Raw genomic sequence first — 21,850 nt, forward strand, 5'->3', positions numbered from 1 at the left:
GGGTGACATCGGGTCGCCGTTCCACTAGTAGTCTGTCGTAACATGGAATCGACAGCAGATGCTTCCCCCTGCATATTCCATCAAAAGTTCTTCTTCTCTTGGCAACAACAAAATACGAATGGACTGCATGATACAACCGGAAAGGGGAATCCAACACGAGGAATTGATGATGCAATGCGCGTGTCTGTATCCCCAAGACTCTATGTAAGCAATTGATAATGATCCAAGAGCAGCAGCGGTCAAGAGGCAATCCCAGTCTTGATGTCGAAATACGCATTACAGCCATTACGTGAAGGAGCAATATTGCCATGTATTCCTCCTGAGCTTCATTTATTCACTTGACATACAATGTATATAACCAGATTACTTGGTAGTATATACGAGCATATATCCATATTTATTCTACTATACTACAAGTCATCATCAATAGTTCCCCCCCCTCACAATCATGAACATCAACCTGACTACACCACAACTGCGTAATCGGCGCTCCCCTCACCCCCCTCGCCAACATCCTCTCCCGCTGCTCCGATAATCTCGGCCTTGCGTCGAGCTGCGACCGGTTCGTGCCCGTTGCCTCGTCCACCCGGCCCGACCACCAGACCTCGGCTGCGGCGCCGGCCCGGGGCCAGATGATGGTGTCGAGGCTGGTGGTGTCGATGGTCTCGGTCCAGACGGCCAGCTCGCCGCCAATGACGTTCTTGTGCAGGTCCGAGGACACGCCGTCGGTGGGCTCGTGGGAGTAGAGCAGCTTCCAGTTCTTGGTCGGGTCGCACCAGTCGAGGAAGGGGTAGTTGTTCTGGAAGGGCGCGCCGTTGTCGAAGTCGAGGAACTCGCCGCGGCCGCAGTCGAGATACTATCAATAGATGTCAGTCGTGTACAAGAAGAAGACGAAAATCAACAGCACTCACGTAGAAATCATTGCTGCTGTCAATGACTTTATACCCCAGCTGGGCCAGCTTCTGGATCGCGCCTCCGCCCAGCCACGTCTGCGCAACCACGTCCTTGCCCAGCGTGGCGTTCCAGTCCAGAATCATCTCCTCCCACACCATGGGCACGAGGCCCAGCTCGCGCACCTTGCCGTGCACGTGGTCCAGGAACTTTTGCAGCAGCGGCTGCAGCACGCTCTGGTCGCTAGTCTTGAGGGCCGGGTCCAGCAGCGAGTTGTTGGCCTTGTACTCGTCGCCGCCGGTGTGGAAGTAGGCCGAGTAGGGCGAGAGGCGCGGCAGCAGGTCCTCGAACAGCGTGTCGATGAACTTTTCGACGTTGGAGTCGTTGAGCTTGAGCGATCCGCAGGGCGGCTGGGCGCAGTACCACTGCCACGGGTTGACGCCGTAGGCATTGCTGAGCCCGGGATACGCCTGGTCGATGCCGACGTGGCCCGGCATGTCGATCTCGACGATGACCTGGACGCCGCGGTGCACGCCGTACTCCTGGATGCCGGCGAGATCGCTGGGCGAGTAGCTCAGGCTCTTGTGATAGGCGCCCTTGGCGGCCAGCAGCGGCAGGGCGGGAATCTCCAGCGGCCAGGACTGCGTGTCGGTGGCGTGCAGGTGCAGCACGTTCATCTTGTTCATGGCCAGCGCGTCGATGGTGTGCTTGATGTCCGAGACGGCGAACCAGTGGCGGCTCACGTCCAGCAGGATGCCCCGGTGAGGATACTTGGGCTCGTCGCGAATCGACACCGGCGCAAGCTGCGTGTACCAGGCCGTGCCGGCGCTGTGCTGGAAGAAGAGCTGCGAGAACGTCTCCAGGCCGCGCAGGATGCCCGTCGACGACGGCGCCACCAGCGTGGCATGGCCCGCGGCATCGACGTCCAGCGCGTACGACTCGTTGACGGCGCCGTTGAGCGGCCTAAAGGTCGATGCCGAGTCGTGCTGCGTCTGCACAATCTGCAGCGTCGCGATGCGCCTCCCGCCCAGCGCCGGCTCAAAGTCGACGCCGCGCGCCCGCAGCATCCACGGCACGAAGCCCTGCTGGAAGATTGCGCCAAACGTGCGCGAGAGGCCGCCCTGGACGATTTGCTTGCTGTCAAAGTGCGGTCCGCTGGGCGGCACGTAGCCGGCCGTGTACGAGATCTGTTGGTTGTTTATCCTGGTCTCAGCAAAGTCCGATCCGGGGTAGTTTTCATCATCATCACCATGTGGGCGGTACGGGATCCATCGCACCTGTTCGCCGTTGTAGGTTACCTGGACCGTCTGGTCAATGAAGAGCGTGCCGTTGCCCGTCGACGCCTGCTTCGGCGCCGGCCACAGGGCGCTGGCCGGGCTGCTGAGGGCCAGCACGGCGACGAAAAGGGCCCTGCAACGCATCGTGGGCTGATGTCTGGTCGTTCCACCGAAAGAGAGACTCGAGTATGTGCCAGAGTCAGGCCACCAAGAGTTGAGCCCGTCCTTATATCGAGCAGTGTCCGTGGACGAGAACCGGGATGGCTGCTTAAATACTGCTGCTGCTTGCACGCATCCTTCTCTTGACAGCTCCCCCCTGTTGACTTGATTGATTCACTCTGTCCTTGTCGTCCTCTTGGTCCCGCTTCTGCTCCAGGTCCAGGTCCAGGTCTGGGGAAATACAGACTAAAACGCAGGATGCTGCCTCGTAGATCGGTGTAGCAGCAGCAATGCTTTGACAGGCGCCGCTTCTCAGCTTCATCGGCTGCAAGAATACTGGGCCTGCGGTATGTGTTGGCGCGGAGTAGCGTAACGTTCCATCGCCATTGGAAGGGAATCTTTGCGGATGAAGAGACTTGGGATGGCGATGAACAGCTCGAGTTGAATCAATGCTGAGCCGTTGATGCCAAGCCGTGCCGGAAATTTTCCCTGAAAGACGAATTATCTTTGATTGAGCTTGTGCCCGTTGGCCCTTTGCAGCCAACTGTGAAATTCCACGTCTCGTACGATTCCCGTGATGATTTGGCCTGTGCCCAAGATGCGGAGAATGACGCTGGCTTGGCCGATCGCCGGCAAGATGCTGGTGCTAGTGGTGAGCCAGCACTAACGCCTTGTAGCAGGAGATGTGACGCTGTTTTCCCCTCGACATGGAGATGGCCTTGCAGCGGCCAAGTCGGAGCAACAGTTGCCTATCAGGTTATCAACTGATATGGAGGAGTCAAGGCGGATATGCGGCAAAGGACCCCCATTTACATGCTTACTGTGTAGCTAATATGAAGCATAATGCGGCTTATCTTAAAGTTGAAAACTGGCGTGGGCACCGGGCTTCACGCCACCAAATGGCTACCTGAAGGGCATGTAGTCATCACCGTTATTGCAATCCAAATATCAACATCTTGCTCTGAATTGATTGTTGCAGTCTAAAGAGCACAATATTGAGTCTTCCACTACATGGTACGAGGACTGAAATCAGGTCACTTTCAATCTACACGCACTTTTAGCTCCCCAAAGCAGTAATCACAGCGCTAGCATCTCAGCTCAGCCTCTTTGCATCTTAAGTCAAATCAGAAATCAGCCATTTGCACGCGCCCATGAATCCCAAACAATGCGCGAATTCCTCGATCCGGGCTGTCCCGATCTCAAAACATCTTTAAATAGAGCCAAAACACGCCAAAGAGGGTAAATCAAGGGCTATGACGCACAGCAAAGTGCAGCATCGTCCTATCCGCTGCTCGTCAGACCATCCTCGGGGTCACGATTCACGATGTGGCGTGACGATTTCGATCATGCGTATTTCGCCCAGTCTGTATGCCAATAATGGCTCAATTGATGCTATTACTCAGAAACCAAGTATCACAATGTAGCGTAGCTAAACAAGAGATTTGATAAATACGCACATGTAGGCAATTGATGTGAAAAACAAGTCTCATTCTTTCGCATGTCCTTTTACTACGGCCTCATTCGTATTTAACTGGCTACCCTAGAAAGAGGCACGGCCTTGAATCGCGACTCTTCACATCGCCATCTAATTCCAAAGGCATATTGATAATACAGTTATTCAAAATCATCAACTAAAAAAGGATTCACTCATAAAATTTCAGCTTCATCACATCCTAACCACAATGCCAACCTCAAATACATACTCAAGGCCAATTCGGCATATCCAGCGCGAAGACCTCTACACCAATCTCGAAATGCGAATCCAATACCTCCACTCATTCCTCGACTTTTCAAGCCGTACGTTCCCTCTCACTCAAACATCCATCATCAAAAATACTAACGTGTGAATAAGGCGACATTGACGCCCTCGTCAACGACTCCAAATACATCAAAGCCCTCATCCCCGCCGTCGCAAACATCGTCTACAAAAAGCTCCTCCAGTACGACATCACCGCCCAGGCCTTTACCGTCAGAAGTACATCCTACGAGGGCCCGCTGGATGAGATTCCCGATGAAAACAGCCCGCAGATTCTGCATCGCAAAATGTTTCTGCGCGCATACTTGAGCAAACTATGCTCGGACCCGAGCAAGATGGAGTTTTGGGAGTATCTCGACAAAGTTGGGTAAGTTGCCTCATCTCTCGTATACCAATATGAGTATAAACAAGTATATAAAAAGCAGCAGCTGATCAAACTGCACAGCATGATGCACGTAGGCCTCGGCCGAAAGCACCCCCTCAACGTCGAATACATCCACCTCGGCGCCTGTCTCGGCTACATCCAAGACGTCCTCAACGAAGCCATCCTCTCCCACCCGCGCCTGCACATCCAGCGCAAAATCGCCCTCGTCAAGGCCCTCAACAAGGTCATCTGGGTGCAAAACGACCTCATGGCCCGGTGGCACGTCAAGGACGGCGCCGAGTACGAGAATCCCGACGCGGAAATCGAGGTTGAGAGCGAGGGCTACCTCCACGGGAAGAAAGTGTTCAACGACGAGGACATGCAGGATGAGGCAGCTGGCGAGGCGCCTCCGGAGAGATCGTCGTGTCCGTTTTCTGGAGTGCCGGCTTCGGGGATACCGGTGAAGCATGTTGATTTTAAGGAGGCAACATAGACGAGGGAATTCACATGCTAGAGGCGCTTTATTATTCATCTTCAGAGAGGAAGCTTGTATTACTATTATTATTACCAATCTTATGAGGTTTCCAAGTTATAGTTTAACGGAATCGGCCAATTTTGTATGCTAGCAATTTATACTCAAAATCATATGCTCAGTGCTTCTTGAATAGCAATTGTTCAAACAGGGTATCATATCCAATCTTTGTGCCACTTTGCCTCCCTGGCCACCCCCATCTATTATACAAGCAGTGGTGACTCTTCGTTGAGTATACCAAACAAACTCTCAATCTCCTTCTCGGCAATCTTGAGCTCCTGTGCCACCTGGCCCGTAACCAGCGTATATGCATAAATGAGAGCATAGTCCCTCTCCTCAGCTATCGTTAAGCTGACTTGTGTGTCACTGCTGCTAGCAGCAGCTGTAGTGTCACGGCTACTCTCGCCATTCTCGGCTTCATTCTCTTCGATAAAGCCCAGGTTTCGAACAGCTTCGGGTGAGTGCTCCTTGCGGAATTGGAAAATCTTGGCCAGCAGCCGATCGCGGATGCCAATGACGCTGGGAACCGCGTCGGTCAAAGGGTATTCCAGCATCATGGAGCTGGCGAGCACTTGAAAGACGTGGCATATACGGTCGCACAAGACGGCTCTCTCCGCTGCTGTGTACTCCAAAAGGGCTCGCTCGCCTGGACTAAGATTCCCTTCCCGATGTGTTACCAGGCTCATGGCGTAGAAACTGTCCAGGATCCGGTTGGTGCTGCGCATGATGCGGCCATATGTCTCAAATGGAAAAGGGCCGCGAAGCTCAAATTCCGACGAGGCCGATTGGCGCAGACTTTCCAGGCGGCTGGCGTACCGCTGCATGGCCACCTGCTCCCCAGACTTGAGGTAACTCTCGGAACAGTCGGTGCGGAGCAGAATAGCCAGCGGTCCTCGCCGCCAAATGAGACCCATTTGAAGATAGAGCATAGAAACCCCTTCCTTAAACTTCCGGCGAGCTGAGATGGGCCAGATGACACGACAGACAATCAATCCCCAGAGGATGCCCGTTATGACGGAAATGACACGATGCTTTACAATCTTCATCATAATCGGGTGTATTCCACCCTCATCGTCGTCGTCGTCGTCGACCCGCTGGCTCAAGCTATAGGCGTAGAGCGTTGACACGTTGTATGCCAGTATGGTCATGCGACCCAGCGGAGCTTTGCCTCGGGCGACGATGAGATAAAAGTTCCAGAAGCTGACCGCCCATCCGAGTACGATGAGCGCCGCCGCATTACCCTGGCTGACGGTCCAGTTGAACAAGGAGAAGAAGGCACCGAAAAATGTTCCCAGGAACCGAGCCCAGCCGGTTGTGTTGGAAGCGCCGACCGTCATGGAGCAAACAATCATGAAGGATAAGAGTCCCCATTCGCCGCGATAGTGGTTATAAAAGTCTCGAGTCTCTTCTATGAAGGCGAGCATTCCCCAAAGAGAAGCGCCAATGCCCACCTTGAGACCAAACAATACTAGAAGAGGAGTGTCAACTTTGATCTCAGCGCAATTAAAACGGGTCGCGTCTACTTACTGTCGTCTCGGGCAATTTTTCTAGCGAATTTCATGACAGACTGAGAAAACATGGACAGTATCTTGCTGGCATTGGGCGCTGCTTGCCAGTTATAAGTGTCTCTGCGGCGGATCATGGAGTCTGGAATACCCCTGGGCATATCGCGCTTCCGGATGGGCTTGATCAGGCTCTCGGCTTCCGGTGAAGTTTCAAACGGTAGGCTCGACATTTTACGTCCTGGCGCAGTAGCGTCCTCTTTCCTCCACCAGAAAAGCCAGCGCCAGCTTTTCTTGCTATGTTCGTTGACATACTTGAGGTCATCAAGTACATCGAGGTATTTCTGCATTTCCTCGCCAAATGTCTGCAAACTGAAGCTGAAATGGCCACAGGCGGCGGCAATCTCCTCCAAGCCAGCCTGTATCCGTCGCGAAGTAGACTTTTCTTGCTCAATCATGGTGTACACCTGCTGCAAGGCGTTGGACCTCGCCGCATTGAATTCGCCGAGCGCCTCGGTGAGGTTATGCCGGAGTTCTTCGCTAATAGTCACTTCAAAATCGGAGGTTGTTCCTAGAGGCGGCTCTTGGAGAATCTGAACAAGGCTTTCGGTCAGCGTCTTCATCGAGGGCCCCATCAAGTCGACAAATAGATGAAAGACGGCTGCCGGCGCAGGGCCATCCTGTTGCGTCGCAGTGCTTGGTCGCCGTCCCGGTGAATTGGGTCTGCTCGTCCCTTGGATAGCTCTCGGACTGGAACTGCTAGGAGATATGCCTTCAAAGTCGCCAAGGGACGAAACTGTCAGAAATCGGGTCAAGGGCGGCGGCCCATCGTCTGATTCGGCCTGCCTGAGGAGGGACAGCTGGGTATTAGCCGCGCTGCGTAGGCCGCCGATGGAGCGAGCAAGAGTCTCGATGGCCTTGACTGTGGATCTCTGCAATACGTATATCTTCTCGCGGCCGAGGAGGTAGTCCTCAAACTTTGCCTCTCGCAGGTTTTTGAGCATTTGCGGGTTCGTCGTGTTGTAGGTGGCCGAGGCTGCAGAAAACTGGGCAGACATGTCTCCTTCTTCCACTCCCTTGAGAAAGCTCGCGGTGATGGATGAGAGCATGCCCCCCAGCGAGACGGTTGCCTTGGCCAAGGAGGTGCGTAACAGATCGCGGGCAGACACTCTCCAAACCAAAACGTTGACAGCGGCGGTGGATGTGATGCCCATGACGAGCATCTTGAAGACTTGGACGATTTTCTGATTCGAAAAGACGTTGGAGACGACGGCGTTTTCTTTCGTAACGACGGAGATGATGGCAAGGGATGCCAGGGTGCTGCCGACATTGACCAGCGGGTTCGCCATCTTCTGCTTGACCCATCCCATGAAGCCAAAGGCGCCGCCGATGAAGATGATGACGACCAATACATGCGCCAAGGTGACGAGGCCCATGACGGAGCCGACAAAGACGGAGGTGACCATGGAGAGAATCGAAACGAGCTCGGCGTACGCGACGGCCACGACGGCGATGAGGACGGCCTCGATCATGGACCCGGTGGACCGCGCCGGGTGGAAGTAGACGGTGATTGTTGCGACGACATGCTTGCCGTCGGGCGTGCCCAGGAAGCTCGACAGCGGCGAGAGGAAGGTGGCCAGGCTGGCGATGGTGTAGGCCAAGGTGCACTTGAGGACGCCGTGGCCCGCGGGCGAGTCGAGCCACTTGATGAAGCGCAGCAGCGCGGCGCGGACGGAGTTGGCCATGGCATCGGCGCGGCGGGACAGCGATGCGGACATGAAGTCGAGGAGGCGTCGCAAGAGGCCGCTCTTGGCTGGATCTTGGGAGGTTTGTCGCGTCGAGCTCAGAGCGGGAGCCCGCAGCTGGCGGGGCGACAGAGGGATGATGGTGTCATCGCTGCTCGTCTAGAGTTGCAGAGAAACAAGGTCAGCCGGTCTGTGCGCATGAGCCTTGCAATGCCATGCCTGATGACGACGCCGCGCATTGGACGGGGCTGGTGGGCAGGGAGGCAGAGCACTGGGAGCCTTCAGAGAGCTGAAGCATAAGCATTGCAGAGCAGAAAGAGACTGACATTCTGTGCAGAATGCGAGTGAGCCGGCGCCATGCGTGGTGTTGAGCCCGGCGCCATGGCAAGCTGGACTGGTGGCAGCTCTAGACGAGCTTCATGGCTTCGAGGGCGCTAGAGTGGGGGAGCTTGCGCATGGATAGGTGCGACGATGAGCTAATGGGCGTCGGATAGGTACTGATACTACTTGTAGGTGGGTGGAAGCAGAGACAGGGTTGCGTATAGGTACTGTGGCAGTTGGGATAACGATGGAGGTCGAGTGCATGTGAAGTTGCAGCGGCAGGGTTTGGTCCACTTGGAAGAGGTGATGAAACCTTGGCGCAGCTGGCTCGGCGATGAATGGAACATTACAGCGTTTGGAGGTGACTCTGGGGTCTCTGAGAAGACGGCTGGGGACAAGGTACCGGGCTAACAGTTGGGGCGTAGCATTGATTGCTACAGCACAGCTCTAGCTGCCAGCCACTTGTCTCTAGCGGGCTGTTGGTCTGCACCTCGAGAAGAAAACAGAAACATCCAGTCAGCTACATGTTTGGTATTCCAGTTATACGAAATGGTGCAATTCATGCCGAGACCAGATAAGACGCTGAGATGGCCAGATCAGCCCGGTCTGCACCCTGTCCGTTACGCTGCTGCCTTGCTGCCCGGCCTCTCTTTTCTCCGCCGAGTCCAGTCCATCGCCATCACAAGCCGAAAGCCGTCCATTCTCTCTCGAAATGAATGAATCAAATCATGCCCAGCTGTGGGACGGGCCGGGGTGGCCACCTGCTGCAGAGAACTTGAACGCGTGCAGCCACCAGAGAATCACGGGCCAACACGCAGAATTTTCTGCAGCCTCTTCCCGGTCCTTCATATCCCCTCTGCAATTCTTCATTTCTCCACGATGGTGTTTCTTCTTTTTTTTTTTCTTCTTCTCCCAGCAACGTTTCCCATCCTCTGGCTTTCATTGGAGGTGCCGTATTCCCGTAGACCGCATCCCATATCATCACTGCCCATTTCATGGCTTGCAGACCGACTTACTCGCACTTGAGCCGCTGCCAACCTCCATGCAGTAAATACGCCGGTCGGGGACAAGGCGTCCAGCCTGGCTGTCAACGGCGCTGCTGATCACCAGCGGCCTCAGCGCCAGACTCGTTCAACTTTAGCGCCCCCACCCCGTAAATGTCCCCCAAAGTGTTCGCGGCTTAGCGCCTCGCTCAGGGCCCCGTAGCGCGCACTGCAGCGCACCTACGTCGCTAGCAGCGGTTCCGTGCATGGCCCAAGATGGCCGTCCCTGGGCCGGATAGCGCTGACAGGTCGGGCTTGCCGATCCACAACCTCCAGTTTTTGACATCCGTCATCTCTTTCTGGCAGCAGAAACATCTGAGCGACGGAAAATAAGAATGGCCAACAGCCCAACGACTTGATTCATCTCGTCCACGTGCATCGTCAGGCTCCCCGGTAGCCTCTCGGTCAACGCTTTTGGCACGTTGCTCACCCTCTTTTCGGGCGGTCGTTCCGAGATGCTCGGCCGAATCAAGAAAAAGGCCTTGCCTTGTGTGGACTCGATGGCTGCAACCAGCCTCGACTTGGAGCTGGGAGCACGTGTGGTGGCCGGATCCGAACGCAGCACTACGACTTACACGCAACGATTTCATAATGAGTTGATGGTGTCTGGGCGTAGGTGCCCCTAGTGGCGGAGGCTATCGACTGATGGACCACCCAACGTGGTAGATAACTGGTAGATGACTTGGCACTGCTCGGTCTTTTTGCCCGTCTCTCTCTCGATATCCACTCGATTGTCGGAGCCCGTATCAGTAGGACCTGCAAACTTATTCATGGACCTTCACCCAAGCTTGCTCTGAGACCTGCGACACTGGGCACTTTTGACGCGGTATCCATATATACCTGGACTACCCCATGGGTTTACTAGTCAAGCCGAGCAATGCCTGCTTCCCCTCACATCTGTAAGGGATCGCCATGCCTAGGAATGTACATGTACTCCGTAGCAGCCATTCCTAGGCCAGGATGCAAGCCAAGAGGCCAAGGTCGGTAGCCATGAGCCGACAGGTTGAGGCATGAGATCAACTGCCAACTCTGGAACCGCCTCCTGCAGACTAAAATAAGTTAATAAATAAAAAGAAAATCTAGAGGAAAAAAAGAAGATCAACAAGACTCTAGAAACCACCCCCCCCCTGAAAGGCAAAATCGCATCCACCCACTATTGCCAGATAGCAGTGCCGTCTCTTCCACTGCCAGCCATTGGGCGTCCCAGCACCGCGCACATGGCCCTCCACCATGCTTGATTTTTTATCTCTGTTGCATCTGCCAAATGAGGCGATAACTAATGGAAACTACAGGCATTCTGTGGGCTTATTATCTGTCCATCCCTGGCCGACTGAAATCCCCAAGTGGGCCTCCAAAAAGGCTCGGGTCCAAGGCTGTAGGCAGCTTAGCCTCTTCTCTCTCCAGTCTCTTTGCATGTCTGTTTGCATGTGCAAGCATCATCGAGTGGGTTCGCGGCTCATGTAGCGCTACTGCTACTACCACATTGCGCAGGTCGCTGCAGAAGCCATCTTAGCGGACGCAATGCCTGTCTGTTGGGTGGAAACCGGACGTCTTAGTCTGGGATGTGCAGCTCATCACCCTCGGCGCAACTGACCCGGCGATCGTACATTTCGATATCGACTCCAGGTATGAATAGCCGGTGCTACCCCCCTTCGTGGGACAAGTTGAGAGAAAAGAGTCTGTTGTCAGTCAGTGTGTGTGACACAGCTGCCGGAAACTTCTTAGTCTTGCTGGTCCTCCATCTCGAGTTGACCAACTTCTTCTCTTTCCTTCTTGCTTTCCTCTGCTGCAACTCTTTCTTGCTTCTCTTGGCCAATAAGAGACTCGACTGCAGCAATGATGGAACCCGCCATTGAAGTCGGCATCCGCCGCAAGACCTTCTTCCAGACCGCGCTGCCCGTCTTCGCCTGCGGTGCCGGTCTCTTCTCCGATGGCTACGTCAACAACGTCATTGGGTCTGTCAACACCGTCCTCAAGCTCGAATACGGCACCGTCTACACCGACTCCAACGCCGCAAAGTATGTCTCGGACATTGCCTTTGTCGGCACCGTCGTCGGCCAGCTCTTCTTTGGCTTCCTGGCCGACCGCTGGTCTCGCTCCAACTCGCTGCTCGTTTCCACCGTCATCCTCATCGTCTTCACTGCGCTGGCCACGGGCTCGTACTATCACGGCGACGCGGTTGGCATGTTCAACATGCTGACTGCCTGGCGCTTCTTTGTTGGCATTGGTATTGGAGGTATGTGTCTTTTGAATTATTTTGGTCGTGTTCAAAAAAGCACATTATGCTAATAGTCCAACTCATACAGGTGAATATCCTGCTGGCAGCGTTGGCTGCGCCGAGACGAGTGGCGAGCTCAAGGAGGGCACCCGCAACCGCTGGTTCATCCTCTTCACCAACACCATGATTGACTGGGGCTTCGTCATTGGCGCATTCGTTCCTTGTAAGTCTCATTTACCGCTTTTCGCTGCTCGTACATGTGTGCGAAATCGCCAAGCTGACTCGCCTCGAAAATAATAGACGTCGTTGCCGCTGCTACTCACGACGGCCGCCTCAGCACCATCTGGCGCACTTCTCTCGGAATCGGTGTCGTTTTCCCCTTTGTCCTGTTCATCCTCCGTCTCAGACTCAAGGAGCCCGATGAGTTCTCCAAGGAGTCCATGAGGCACAAGACACCCTACCTGCTGGTCCTCCGCTACTACGGCTTCCGACTGCTCGCTGTGAGCATCGTCTGGTTCCTCTACGATGTTAGTCTCGCTCTGGGTCCCAGATCCTCTTAATTTGCATTTGTATTTGCTAACCTTGTCTGGTTCTAGTTCTCTACGTACGCCTTTGGTATCTACACTTCGTCTATCCTGTCTGGCATCTACTCCTCCACCGCTCCCCTCACCACCATCTTCGGGTGGAACACCGTCATCAACCTGTTCTACATTCCCGGAACCATGATTGGTGCCTTTGCCAGTGACTACATCGGCCCCAAGTACACCCTGATCATTGGTGTTGTTCTGCAGGCCGTCATCGGCTACATCATGGCTGGTGTCTATGACAAGATCTCCCAGCACATTGCTGCCTTTGCCGTCGTATACGGCATTTTCCTGAGCTTTGGAGAGTTTGGCCCCGGCAACAACATCGGTCTCTTGGCCGCCAAGTCCTGCGCCACTGGTGTTCGTGGTCGATACTACGGTATTGCCGCTGCCATTGGCAAGATTGGTGCCTTTGTCGGAACCTGGGTCTTCCCCCGCATCGAGGCGGCTGGTGGCAATGATCCCACAAAGGTGGCCCAGTATCCCTTTTGGGTTGCTTCTTCTTTGGCGCTGCTGTCTGCTCTCATTACCTTCTTCTTCATTCCCAACGTTGGCCAGGATACCATCACTCACGAGGACATCAAGTTCCGCGAGTACCTCGAGAGCCACGGCTGGGATACTGCCCAGCTCGGCTTGGACAACAAGACTGACTCCGCCCCTACTTACAATGAGGAGGAGCATGTCATCCAAAAGAATCTGCAGTAGAGGGTGACTTTTGTGCAATTCCAAGATTCCCCCATAGCATAGAATATATAACTAATGTTAAAGATGAATGATGAATTCCTGATACGACCCATGTTTGGATATGCATGTCATGGCACCTAGACATCATCTTATTGGGTATGCGATGTAATCTGTAGATACATGTAAACAAGTATATGCGTTGTGTAAAAAAGATTGACCTCAGCCATCACCAAGTTGTATGCATTTATGGAAACTGTATAACACTATTACTATCATTAAATCGCTAAATCAGAACATGTCCAAATACAAAACGCTTCAAATCTAGTTCCTCACTGATCCTCCACTCGGAACAACGCCAGCGACAACGCATCTCCCAACACCGACGACGGCGGCTTCTTGTGAACCGTCAGCATCCTGCTCAAGCTGACCTCGCCACCCGGACCAGGTGATGGTGATCTGGCCCTCGGCGCACCTTCGCCCGGGACGCTGAGATTTCTACTGTGCCGCACACTTTGCGTGGCATTGCTCCTCCTCAAACTACCGCTGTCGAGACTGTCGCGACTAGGAGGCATGAGAGACGCCGGTCTCGCTTTACCACCTTTGGGAGCTTCGAATCTTGCTGATGAAGTAGGCCTGTCGCCATTTTGAGGAGGAGGAGGGGCGGCACGGCTGTCTTTGCTCTTCTCGTCTTTCAAAAGACCCCACAAGTTGTTGAGCCACTTCTGCTTCTCTTCGGCCTTCATGGAGCGAATGGGCAGCACTTCGGCGCCGGCCATTTCTCGCGTCGGCCAGGGAAAGCTGACGGCCATTTCCTTGAGCGTCAACGGGGCGAGTTGGCGTAGCACGATGCGCAGCTGCGGCTCGACGTTTTCCACGTACTCGTAGGACCAGTCGTCTCTTCGCTGGAGACGGTCGGCGATTTGCGTCATGGCACCAATCAGCCACTCTATGGCTACGGCGTCGGGCACGCTGTTGGCCTTTTGGAGGAGCCAGCCGAGCATTTCTGGAGAGCCGGACTGGTTCAGGATGGGGATGCTGCGCTTGTCGTGTTCGCGTCCTTGGAGCTTGAGGATGAAGTCGTTGTACTCTTTCATGGCGCTGATGGGCATGCCGATGAACTTGCCGCTGTTTAGTGCGTGGACAAGCTCGTCTCCGAGGGATAGGCCGGCCTTGATGCCGCTGTTGAGGCCTCGTCCTGGCCAGAAGTGTACCGTCATTGCAGCATCGCCGGCGACTGCGACCAGAGCATGGGGGCGCTTGACGTTGATGGAGTCTTGAGGCGGCAGCAACTGTACTCCCTCTCTTACGGCTTGTACAACAATTGGGATGCGCACAACGTTGATGACTTCTTCGTCCTTGAATCCAAAGAGCTTGAGGCCGTCTGAGATTGATGTCCACAGAGGGCTGCTCCTATCTTCAGATGGCGCGAATACTTGACTTGGCTCAAAACCGTCGGGGATACTTCCGTCAGGCTTCCTGAAGCAACCTGGTCTGCCGAAATGGACTGGCTGCCCATCAACCGAGAGCATCTTGTGCCACTCTTCCTCGGTGAGCTGCATATTCAAGTAGCCCCTGCCATCGTGATCGCTGGCATTCAGTAAATAACGTGTCTGTCCAAGCGTGAGGAAGACGTTCAGGGACTGTGACCACGGCAAGCCGGCAGGTCTGTCAAAAGCCAAACCCAAGGCATAGCTTCTTCCGCGCTCGTTTTCATATCCGTGGAAATATGACTGGCGCACCCATGAAGCAGCACCGTCGGCGCCCAGCAAGACGTGGAAATCACCGACTTTGGCAAGGTCTTCTCTTGTGACGCCCTCGCAGTGCAGGAAAACAAGGCCTTGGAACTCTGGGTCTTGTACCCGCTTGAGGAAACGGTCTTCTACTTTGCGGATCTGGATGTTGGCCGACCCGGGCCATACTCGCTCTGGCCTGCCGGCGAAGAGCGCTTGATATGACGCCTTGCTGAGTAGGGAAGTGACAGAGTCTTGAAGCGTGACGACTTGGTCTCTTCTCCTAGCAGTAGGCGGATAATCGACGACAGTTTCGCCGTTGGGAAGCTGCTTTTCCACCCAGCGCTTCTCATACATGTGTACCTCAACGCTGCCAGCGCCCTTCTCGGCGATTGCAATGGCTGATGCGAGGGCAGTAGGGCCGCCTCCTATGATGGCAACTTTCAATCTTCCCGGCACATACTTATAGACGGATACTTCGCCGGTCGGTGGCGGGTTGAGGTTTCTCTCCAACGTCGGATCGAAGAAGAAGTCGACAACCGATCTTGTTCGGTCGGATAGAATAAGCTCTGGCACGCGAGACTTGAGAAGCATAAAACGCACAGACTGCATCAAGGGCGTGGTAGCAAACGAGCCGTGTGAGTTTCCAAATATCCGGTGCTGTATCGCCGTAGCCAGGGCTTGCACTGTTTTATTCTGCGGATTCGAAACAATGTTGCGCAACTCTTGGATAATCAAGGGATCGGGCGTCATGTTGGCTATGCGCATGAGGAAGATGCGAGCGCGGTCGAAATCGGTTCGTTGATCCGGCGAGTTGGGGTCGGAGCTGCCCCAGGCTTCTTCGTAGATCTTGGGGAAGACGATGTCGTTGAAAGAGGCCGTCTGGGCGGTTACGCCTGGATCACGCCTTCGGAATGGGATAGCAGTAGGCATAATGGCGATATTATTATAAAAATAAGATGTAAATAAAGAATCAGAAAAAGAAAATTAGGAAGAGAGCAAAAAAAGGGTATCTTGATATCGGGGCGAGCACGCTTGAGAGTTGTAGTAGAGCAACAAAAAAGGCAGATATTGAGCTTAATAAAGGCTTGCCAAAGTCATCACAACTAGCCCCCAACTCGCAAATCCCAGCACGGGGCGCGACAAATGAAAACCTGTATCGTCCTCTTGACAATTGTAATCGCCAGTCTGCCAGTCAGAGAGCGGAACGCTTGACGAGATCCTGGACCCGCGGGACAGATAGTGCTGACAGGCGGAGATGGCTAAATGTGATGAATTGAGATCGCTCGCTTGCAAGATTCAGCCTCGAATCCACAATTTGCATGGGGGGTTTTTAAAGTAAGAGTTGACTTCTCACAGCGGCTACTAGTGGTAGTATATATAAGAAAATAGAAATGCATCAACTCTTGACAATAGGAGCAACTTTGGCGCCTCGTCTCAAGAGCCATCCAGGGCCAACCGCTCCCCAACATACTGAATGACTGATTCTTCACTCGCAGAACGCTCTTTTCTAATTTAGAACGCTCTGCGTACCCGCTCGCTAAATGATCTGGAACAGGGGAGGTTTAAAAATAGCCTGCCGCATGGCTGTTTTGACCAAGCACATGCCTCCAACTCGAGGGCTTGTACTAAGCAAACCGCCAGCCTTATTCCAGCACGGCCAACAGAGCAAACGAGGCTTTTCTCCTTTGCGAGACTCAGTTGGCGCGGCTTAGCCAGCCAGCTAACCCGGCACTAGCAGCGGCTTGGTTGCATGGCTTTGGTTGCGTCAAGTCGTTTATGCCAACCAAACTGTCGGACCCAAGCACTAAATGGGGACAGGCAGAGAAGCCTAAGCCTAAGCTAGAAAAGCAGGCATAACAAAAGTCCTGCAGCGGAGTTGCGAGTTGGGGTAATCTTTGAAGGGCAACTGGTATTTTCCACGTTACTAGGAGGCAGAGGAGGGGCTCTGGTTTGGGGGCTGAATCAAGGACATGGAGCTTACAGATATCTTTAGTATTCTGTAGCCGCTGAGGACGATGCAGATGGATGCCATCCATTTGGATCCTTGAGGCATGACGAAAGGTAGTAGTGGCCCCTAAAGTTGGCGTTCAAACATTCACGGCCCGTGGTCTCTATGGCTGTAAATGACTCTGACGTGAAACCGGCAAGATAGAGTCCGTCGAGGCTGACGATTGCACAGCCACATCCTAATCTCGATCCCGAGATCTGTAGAAGAAGCGTATAAAAAGAAGAAAGATATGCGGGCAAACATGGTAGTAAAAGAGGATCGGTCGCGCAGAGTATAATAATGACAGGCTCTCTATGTAACACACATACACAAGTATGCTATAATCAGAATATCCCTCTTCTTCGCAGCACATGCAGTTTACTCATCTCTGGCCTTCACTTTGCCATCGCTGCCTCTGCGTAGCGTCTTACCTCCTCGTGCACCCGTCATCTTACCCTCGTCGAGAGCCACCTGACCATTCACCAGCACATACCTGATGCCTTTGCTAGGCAGCTTGGGCTCGTCATACGTTGCCATGTCTTTGACGGCCTCCGGGTCGAACAGCACAAGGTCGGCAGCTGATCCTTCGGCGACGAGCCCGCGGAACGGATAGACAGAGAGACGCTTTGCTGGGCGAGAGGTGAGATGCGCAATCATGGCGGGGAGAGGAATCAGCGATAGGTCTCGCGAGTAGTGGCCTGTTGGGAGATTAATCAGCAGTCAGTATATAATAGCTGGGAAATACTACTATGCATCTTACCTAGATAGCGAGGAAATGTTCCATATGCGCGTGGATGAAGCGTCTTGCCGTGCAGAATCGCGTCGCTGCCCGACATGTGCACCCGATGCTGCATAATGGCCCTCACGTTTTCTTCGTTGCCGACGTGCATGATGATGCTGGTCGCCAGCTTGTCATTGAGTAAAAGTTCGAAAAACACCTCGCTGGCTGGTTTTCCCAACGACTTGGCAATCTCTGCCACCCTGCGGCCAGAGTAAGATGCCAAGGACGGTTCGCTTGTGGCACCGACTTGGATCTCCTCCCAGTTTGTGGGAATGCCATGGCCTCCGTCGCATCCTGTTACTTCAACCGCTACGCGGATCTTCTCTCTTGTTTCTGGGTCTTCTAGCCTCTTGAGCGTTTCGGATGGGCCACCTGAAGAAGCCCAGCTCGGTAGCAGAGCGGCCAGAGTTGTGCAGCCGGGAAGATAGGGATAAGTATCCAGTGTTACATCGATACCTTTTTCGAGGGACTTGTCAATCATGGATATGAGAATTGGGGCTTTGCCTTTGTTTTCTGAAAAATTAAGAGTAGCGTGAGTGAGATCTATTAACGTCTCTTGTTAGCTGAACAGGTTCTGGGGATTGCAACTTGCGCCCTTGCTATGCGATGGAAGACAACATACGAATAGGACACCCTGTGGACTCTCCTAGTCCTAGCATTTCAGCATAGCTCTCAATAGCCTGGAAGCCATAACTGCGATGATGAGGCGCATAAAATGCACCGGGAAACTCTTTTGCAAGTGCTTCGCAGAGAGAGGCAAGCTCAGATGTGGAAGCGTACATGCCGGGCGTGTAAGTCAGGCCGCTATAGTGCATTAGATATCGTCGGAATTAGTAGTGGTTGCGCATTGTAATATTCACCTAGACATGCCGACAGCACCCTGGGCCATTGCCTCTCGCAGCAGCTGGATCTGGTCCTGTATCTCTTCCGGCGATGCAGGCGTGTCATAAGGACCACACGCCAGCAATCTCAAGTTGCCTTGCGGCACCAAAGTGGCAACATTGGTGGCTGTCTTGTTGCGCTCCAAGCAGTCCAGGTACTCTCCCACAGTCTGCCACTCAAACATGCCAACTCCACTGAGCGTGGTGCGGCACTCTTTGTCCGTGGGATTGCCGTTCCAACCTGCAATTTGTTCTCTGATTGCTCTCAGCTGGTCTTTATTGCGGATTGGAGAGTAAGAGATGCCGTCTTGGCCAACAACTTCGGTCTGCCAGGCTCAGTGCTGTTAGTTACTGTGTCGTATTGCTATTGCATCTCAACTCGGTCGATTCGCAAGAGAAGAGCTAATGGTTGCTTGAAGAAACCCCCACTGTGATCGGAGTGGACGCCGAAGATGCGTCCCTCTCGGTGGGGGTTGACTTGCGTGGGGTTACAGCAGGCAGTTGGGATCTCTTACCGTGCATCCTTGGGTGATTTTTGCTTCATGATCAGGGTGCGAGAGCAAGTAAAGATCGGAATGAGCATGCATGTCGATGAATCCGGGAGACAAGACGTGGCCCTTTGCCTCAATCCGTCGAGCCGTCGAGGGAGCGTCAATCGAGCCTGGAGCCCCGATTTTGGCAATCAGGCCGCCTGACACGAGCACATCGGCCACAAACGGCTCGGCAGATTCATCGCCCGTGATGACGGTTGGGGATTGGAAGAGGATGTCCACAGCCATGATGAGTCAGAATGTCATGTATCTCTCAGCGATGAAGATTGTAAATAGCAATGGCAGAAACCCGGTGTCAAATCGAAAAACACATCAGGATAAAGAGAGAGGAGAGATCATAAGATTGAGATATAGGCGGCCGACTCCGTTTTGCGGAGAAGCGGCACCCCACCCTTCTTTTAGTCATGGGGAAACGACCCGGCATCAGGTCGTCGTATAGACCGAGATAAATTGGCATGAGAAAGCGCTAGTGGCTTCTCTTGTCTACTTTGAAGGTTGAGGGGGATTATTGATAGCATCAGTTGTTGAGATCCGAGGGAGCTCGAGGCAAGATAGTTAACTGTTGAAACTCGCTATGCCTAGTATAGCTTCCGAAACTTTTTGCCCTTGTCTCTGTACGAAGGAATATCTTTGACTAACTTTCTAGTGACAGTACGTTTGACGGCTGCAAGAGTGAGGGAGGTTTACAACTTGAACTTGCTGTAGATACAGGTACAAGTATGTATCACAGCATGAGAATACCTTGGCATTCAACAGTTAAAGTGCCTCTCAATTTTGCAACAGCTTTTTTTTGCGATTCCAATATGACCGAAGCACGAATAACATGGCGAGCATGCACACGTCAAGTGCAATGGCCCAATTATACCCGATGAGATATCGCGGTGCATCAACAGTCTTCCAGACACTATAGCAAGAGTTAGAAAAGAGCATTCCATCATCAATCCAGGGCAGAACGAAGCTTACAACAATGGCAGCCACGCGCCAAATGTATTCCCAATAGTATTCATACTGCTCAGCACAATCGCGCGCTCTTCTGCGTTACTGGCGCAAATCTCATTTGCCCATGCGTATATCACGGCTGCTATGCCATCTGCAGATCCCGATAAGAAAAAGGCAAAGAACTTGAGGCCACTGGGAATCTTCCAAATTGCCAGAAGTACACCTGCAAAAATATTGAGAAGCGCAGTAACGGCGATGAGATAAACTTTGGCGTCGTAAATATCGGAAAAAATTCCGCAGATGATTGAAGCCACGATGGTCACCGCAGGCATAACTGTAGTTATCGTATTAATATCCTTCACGCTGTATCCCTCAGCTTTGAGCCACAGAGGGAGGCCACTGTTGGAGGAAATGCCATCAGCCTGTGAAAAGAAAAAGGCAAAGGTTACCAAAATCCAAAAGTGCCAGCCGGTGAGAACAGATTGGATGACGGATAAAGTGATTGGTTTCCTCGGCTCACGATTCTCTGCTGCCATGCGTGCTCTCGCTAGCTGAATATCATGTCTTGTTAAGATGAAAGGTTCACAGTTATCCGGATGACCAGGCAGGACAATGAATCCAAAAAGAGCGATCGGGATGGTACAAGAGAAACCTTTGTATGTCAGATGAGATGCAACTTAAAGGTTGTATACTATCAACTCACAGATAATGTACAGCCAGCGCCACCCTTCAATGCCATATCTACCATCAAGATGCGTGTAGGCGCCGCTTTGTATGTATCCCGAGCTCATACTACCGATTTGACTGGCGATAAAGAAGAGGGAACCCCGTCGGCTTAGCTCAGAGCGTTTATACCAGCAGCCGAGATACCATTGAACAGCTGGAAAGAACAGGCTACCAGCAGCGCCGATGAAGAAACGAATTACATAAAGCTGATGCACATTCGTGACTTTGTACTGCGCGAGAGTGAGTATGCCCCATATAAGATCTGCGCCAGGAATGAAGTACTGTGCCGAGAAGCGAGTCATCTGTGGTTATAATTAGATTGATGGCTTGAGCTTTGTAATTATTAGGCATAAGAATGAGTCTCACAAGCACAGTCAGTGGTATCTGGAGAGTGATGTATCCAACCCTTGCTTGACGTATTAAAAAGCGATATGAAACGTTTTTGGCTCATCATTGATCCTCACATATAGGTAGTATTGAGATAGTTGAGCTCATTTCCGAATAGCTTCAAGTCTTCTTTCATGCCGCTCACATACGCCGCACTGGTCGCAGATGAATCCAGAACTTTCGCCCAGTATGCAAGAAAAACAAATATCATGATTAATGCGTCCAATTTCATGATTAATCGACGCTCTTCCGGCGTATCACTAGGAGAAAACCACTGATACCACTTCTGGCGAGGTACATTTGCGATGGATGATCCGTCAGGCGGCTCGGCTCCCTCCACTCCAATTGTCGCTTGCGTGCCATCTTTAGCGAAGACATCCGTAGATTGTGGTTGCGAATCCTTCTCAATTGGAAACGACATGCTGCTATGCACAACCTTTTTCTGCGATTAGATGAAACGATTTTGGAAGTGAAGATTGTGCATCGAGTAAATGTTTTCTATTTATTTACTGGCTTTATTTACTCGCATCACGTAATTGATCAACTAAATGGCGTTGCACTAGATTGTCCCACCATGCACTGTCGTTATTACATTCATCCAGCATCATTTTCCTTCAATCATATTCTCAACAATCCACAAGATAATATGATTTGGTAATGGATACCTGCTGTGTTGATGCTTACTTTGCAGTTTTGGACTGCCTATCAATGTTTGTGTTGTATGAAGCCTTACCCGTTGCTAACCTCAGTTCTGCATGACAAGAGCTATGGCTCGAGAATATGTAATTT

General features: G+C 52.8%; 7 protein-coding genes across 9 annotated transcripts; 2 read left to right on the forward strand and 5 right to left on the reverse strand.

Annotated features, from left to right (window-relative positions):
* Nucleotides 1-83: 83 nt before the first annotated feature.
* TrAtP1_013240 (uncharacterized protein) lies at nt 84-3,817 on the reverse strand. Its single transcript, XM_066115836.1, has 3 exons — nt 2,169-3,817; nt 912-2,078; nt 84-856 (listed from the first exon to the last, which is right to left on the reverse strand). Exons 1-3 carry the CDS (start codon nt 2,310-2,312, stop codon nt 398-400), a joined length of 1,770 nt encoding a protein of 589 aa, XP_065971936.1. The 5' UTR covers nt 2,313-3,817; the 3' UTR covers nt 84-397.
* On the forward strand, nt 3,818-5,119 carry TrAtP1_013241 (uncharacterized protein). The gene is made up of 3 exons (XM_014088832.2): nt 3,818-4,124; nt 4,180-4,450; nt 4,529-5,119. Exons 1-3 carry the CDS (start codon nt 4,010-4,012, stop codon nt 4,938-4,940), a joined length of 798 nt encoding a protein of 265 aa, XP_013944307.1. The 5' UTR covers nt 3,818-4,009; the 3' UTR covers nt 4,941-5,119.
* On the reverse strand, nt 5,120-9,140 carry TrAtP1_013242 (uncharacterized protein). Of its 2 annotated transcripts, XM_066115837.1 has the most exons (3): nt 8,553-9,140; nt 6,507-8,385; nt 5,120-6,447 (listed from the first exon to the last, which is right to left on the reverse strand). In XM_066115837.1, exons 1-3 carry the CDS (start codon nt 8,607-8,609, stop codon nt 5,183-5,185), a joined length of 3,201 nt encoding a protein of 1,066 aa, XP_065971937.1. In that variant the 5' UTR covers nt 8,610-9,140; the 3' UTR covers nt 5,120-5,182. The 2 variants fall into 2 exon arrangements, with proteins under 2 accessions (XP_065971937.1, XP_013944308.2); XM_014088833.2 differs by having other exon boundaries at nt 6,507-9,140.
* A 1,731-nt stretch (nt 9,141-10,871) lies between these two features.
* Nucleotides 10,872-13,170, forward strand: TrAtP1_013243 (uncharacterized protein). The gene is made up of 4 exons (XM_014088834.2): nt 10,872-11,826; nt 11,897-12,031; nt 12,109-12,335; nt 12,405-13,170. Exons 1-4 carry the CDS (start codon nt 11,427-11,429, stop codon nt 13,095-13,097), a joined length of 1,455 nt encoding a protein of 484 aa, XP_013944309.2. The 5' UTR covers nt 10,872-11,426; the 3' UTR covers nt 13,098-13,170.
* Nucleotides 13,171-13,405: 235 nt separating this feature from the next.
* TrAtP1_013244 (uncharacterized protein) lies at nt 13,406-15,739 on the reverse strand (the record flags this gene model as incomplete). Its single annotated transcript, XM_014088260.2, has 1 exon — nt 13,406-15,739. One exon carries the CDS (start codon nt 15,737-15,739, stop codon nt 13,406-13,408), a length of 2,334 nt encoding a protein of 777 aa, XP_013943735.2.
* Nucleotides 15,740-16,010: 271 nt separating this feature from the next.
* On the reverse strand, nt 16,011-19,318 carry TrAtP1_013245 (uncharacterized protein). The gene is made up of 5 exons (XM_014088835.2): nt 18,974-19,318; nt 18,438-18,784; nt 18,200-18,381; nt 17,557-18,120; nt 16,011-17,494 (listed from the first exon to the last, which is right to left on the reverse strand). Exons 1-5 carry the CDS (start codon nt 19,235-19,237, stop codon nt 17,175-17,177), a joined length of 1,677 nt encoding a protein of 558 aa, XP_013944310.2. The 5' UTR covers nt 19,238-19,318; the 3' UTR covers nt 16,011-17,174.
* Nucleotides 19,319-19,584: 266 nt separating this feature from the next.
* On the reverse strand, nt 19,585-21,514 carry TrAtP1_013246 (uncharacterized protein). 2 transcript variants are annotated; one of them, XM_066115839.1, is made up of 5 exons: nt 21,139-21,514; nt 21,041-21,080; nt 20,652-20,976; nt 19,973-20,600; nt 19,585-19,913 (listed from the first exon to the last, which is right to left on the reverse strand). In XM_066115839.1, the coding sequence occupies exons 1-5, from the start codon at nt 21,480-21,482 to the stop codon at nt 19,778-19,780; spliced, it is 1,473 nt and encodes a 490-aa protein (XP_065971938.1). In that variant the 5' UTR covers nt 21,483-21,514; the 3' UTR covers nt 19,585-19,777. The 2 variants fall into 2 exon arrangements, with proteins under 2 accessions (XP_065971938.1, XP_065971939.1); XM_066115838.1 differs by having other exon boundaries at nt 21,041-21,514.
* Nucleotides 21,515-21,850: the final 336 nt, after the last annotated feature.

The sequence above is a fragment of the Trichoderma atroviride genome, chromosome 7 (assembly GCF_020647795.1).
Source record: "Trichoderma atroviride chromosome 7, complete sequence".
Lineage (NCBI taxonomy): Eukaryota > Fungi > Ascomycota > Sordariomycetes > Hypocreales > Hypocreaceae > Trichoderma > Trichoderma atroviride.

Bases quoted from the DNA above. Each gene is read 5' to 3' on its own strand.
- TrAtP1_013242 (XM_066115837.1), bottom strand. From the start codon at position 8,609: ATGGCGCCGGGCTCAACACCACGCATGGCGCCGGCTCACTCGCATTCT. The intron at 8,386-8,552 runs GTCAGTCTCTTT...CTGCAACTCTAG, and splicing joins ACTCGCATTCTGCACAGAAT to ACGAGCAGCGATGACACCAT. The intron at 6,448-6,506 runs GTAAGTAGACGC...CTCCTCTTCTAG, and splicing joins AAAAATTGCCCGAGACGACA to TATTGTTTGGTCTCAAGGTG.
- TrAtP1_013245 (XM_014088835.2), bottom strand. From the start codon at position 19,237: ATGGCTGTGGACATCCTCTTCCAATCCCCAACCGTCATCACGGGCGAT. The intron at 18,785-18,973 runs GTAAGAGATCCC...TGAGCCTGGCAG, and splicing joins AAATCACCCAAGGATGCACG to ACCGAAGTTGTTGGCCAAGA. The intron at 17,495-17,556 runs GTAAGATGCATA...ATCTCCCAACAG, and splicing joins AACATTTCCTCGCTATCTAG to GCCACTACTCGCGAGACCTA.
- TrAtP1_013246 (XM_066115839.1), bottom strand. From the start codon at position 21,482: ATGTCGTTTCCAATTGAGAAGGATTCGCAACCACAATCTACGGATGTC. The intron at 21,081-21,138 runs GTGAGGATCAAT...ACGTCAAGCAAG, and splicing joins TATCTCAATACTACCTATAT to GGTTGGATACATCACTCTCC. The intron at 20,601-20,651 runs GTGAGTTGATAG...TGACATACAAAG, and splicing joins GCGCTGGCTGTACATTATCT to GTTTCTCTTGTACCATCCCG.
- TrAtP1_013243 (XM_014088834.2), top strand. From the start codon at position 11,427: ATGATGGAACCCGCCATTGAAGTCGGCATCCGCCGCAAGACCTTCTTC. The intron at 11,827-11,896 runs GTATGTGTCTTT...CAACTCATACAG, and splicing joins TGTTGGCATTGGTATTGGAG to GTGAATATCCTGCTGGCAGC. The intron at 12,032-12,108 runs GTAAGTCTCATT...CGAAAATAATAG, and splicing joins CATTGGCGCATTCGTTCCTT to ACGTCGTTGCCGCTGCTACT.
- TrAtP1_013241 (XM_014088832.2), top strand. From the start codon at position 4,010: ATGCCAACCTCAAATACATACTCAAGGCCAATTCGGCATATCCAGCGC. The intron at 4,125-4,179 runs GTACGTTCCCTC...CGTGTGAATAAG, and splicing joins ATTCCTCGACTTTTCAAGCC to GCGACATTGACGCCCTCGTC. The intron at 4,451-4,528 runs GTAAGTTGCCTC...CAAACTGCACAG, and splicing joins GAGTATCTCGACAAAGTTGG to CATGATGCACGTAGGCCTCG.
- TrAtP1_013240 (XM_066115836.1), bottom strand. From the start codon at position 2,312: ATGCGTTGCAGGGCCCTTTTCGTCGCCGTGCTGGCCCTCAGCAGCCCG. The intron at 2,079-2,168 runs GTGCGATGGATC...AACAACCAACAG, and splicing joins TAACCTACAACGGCGAACAG to ATCTCGTACACGGCCGGCTA. The intron at 857-911 runs GTGAGTGCTGTT...ATCTATTGATAG, and splicing joins ACAGCAGCAATGATTTCTAC to TATCTCGACTGCGGCCGCGG.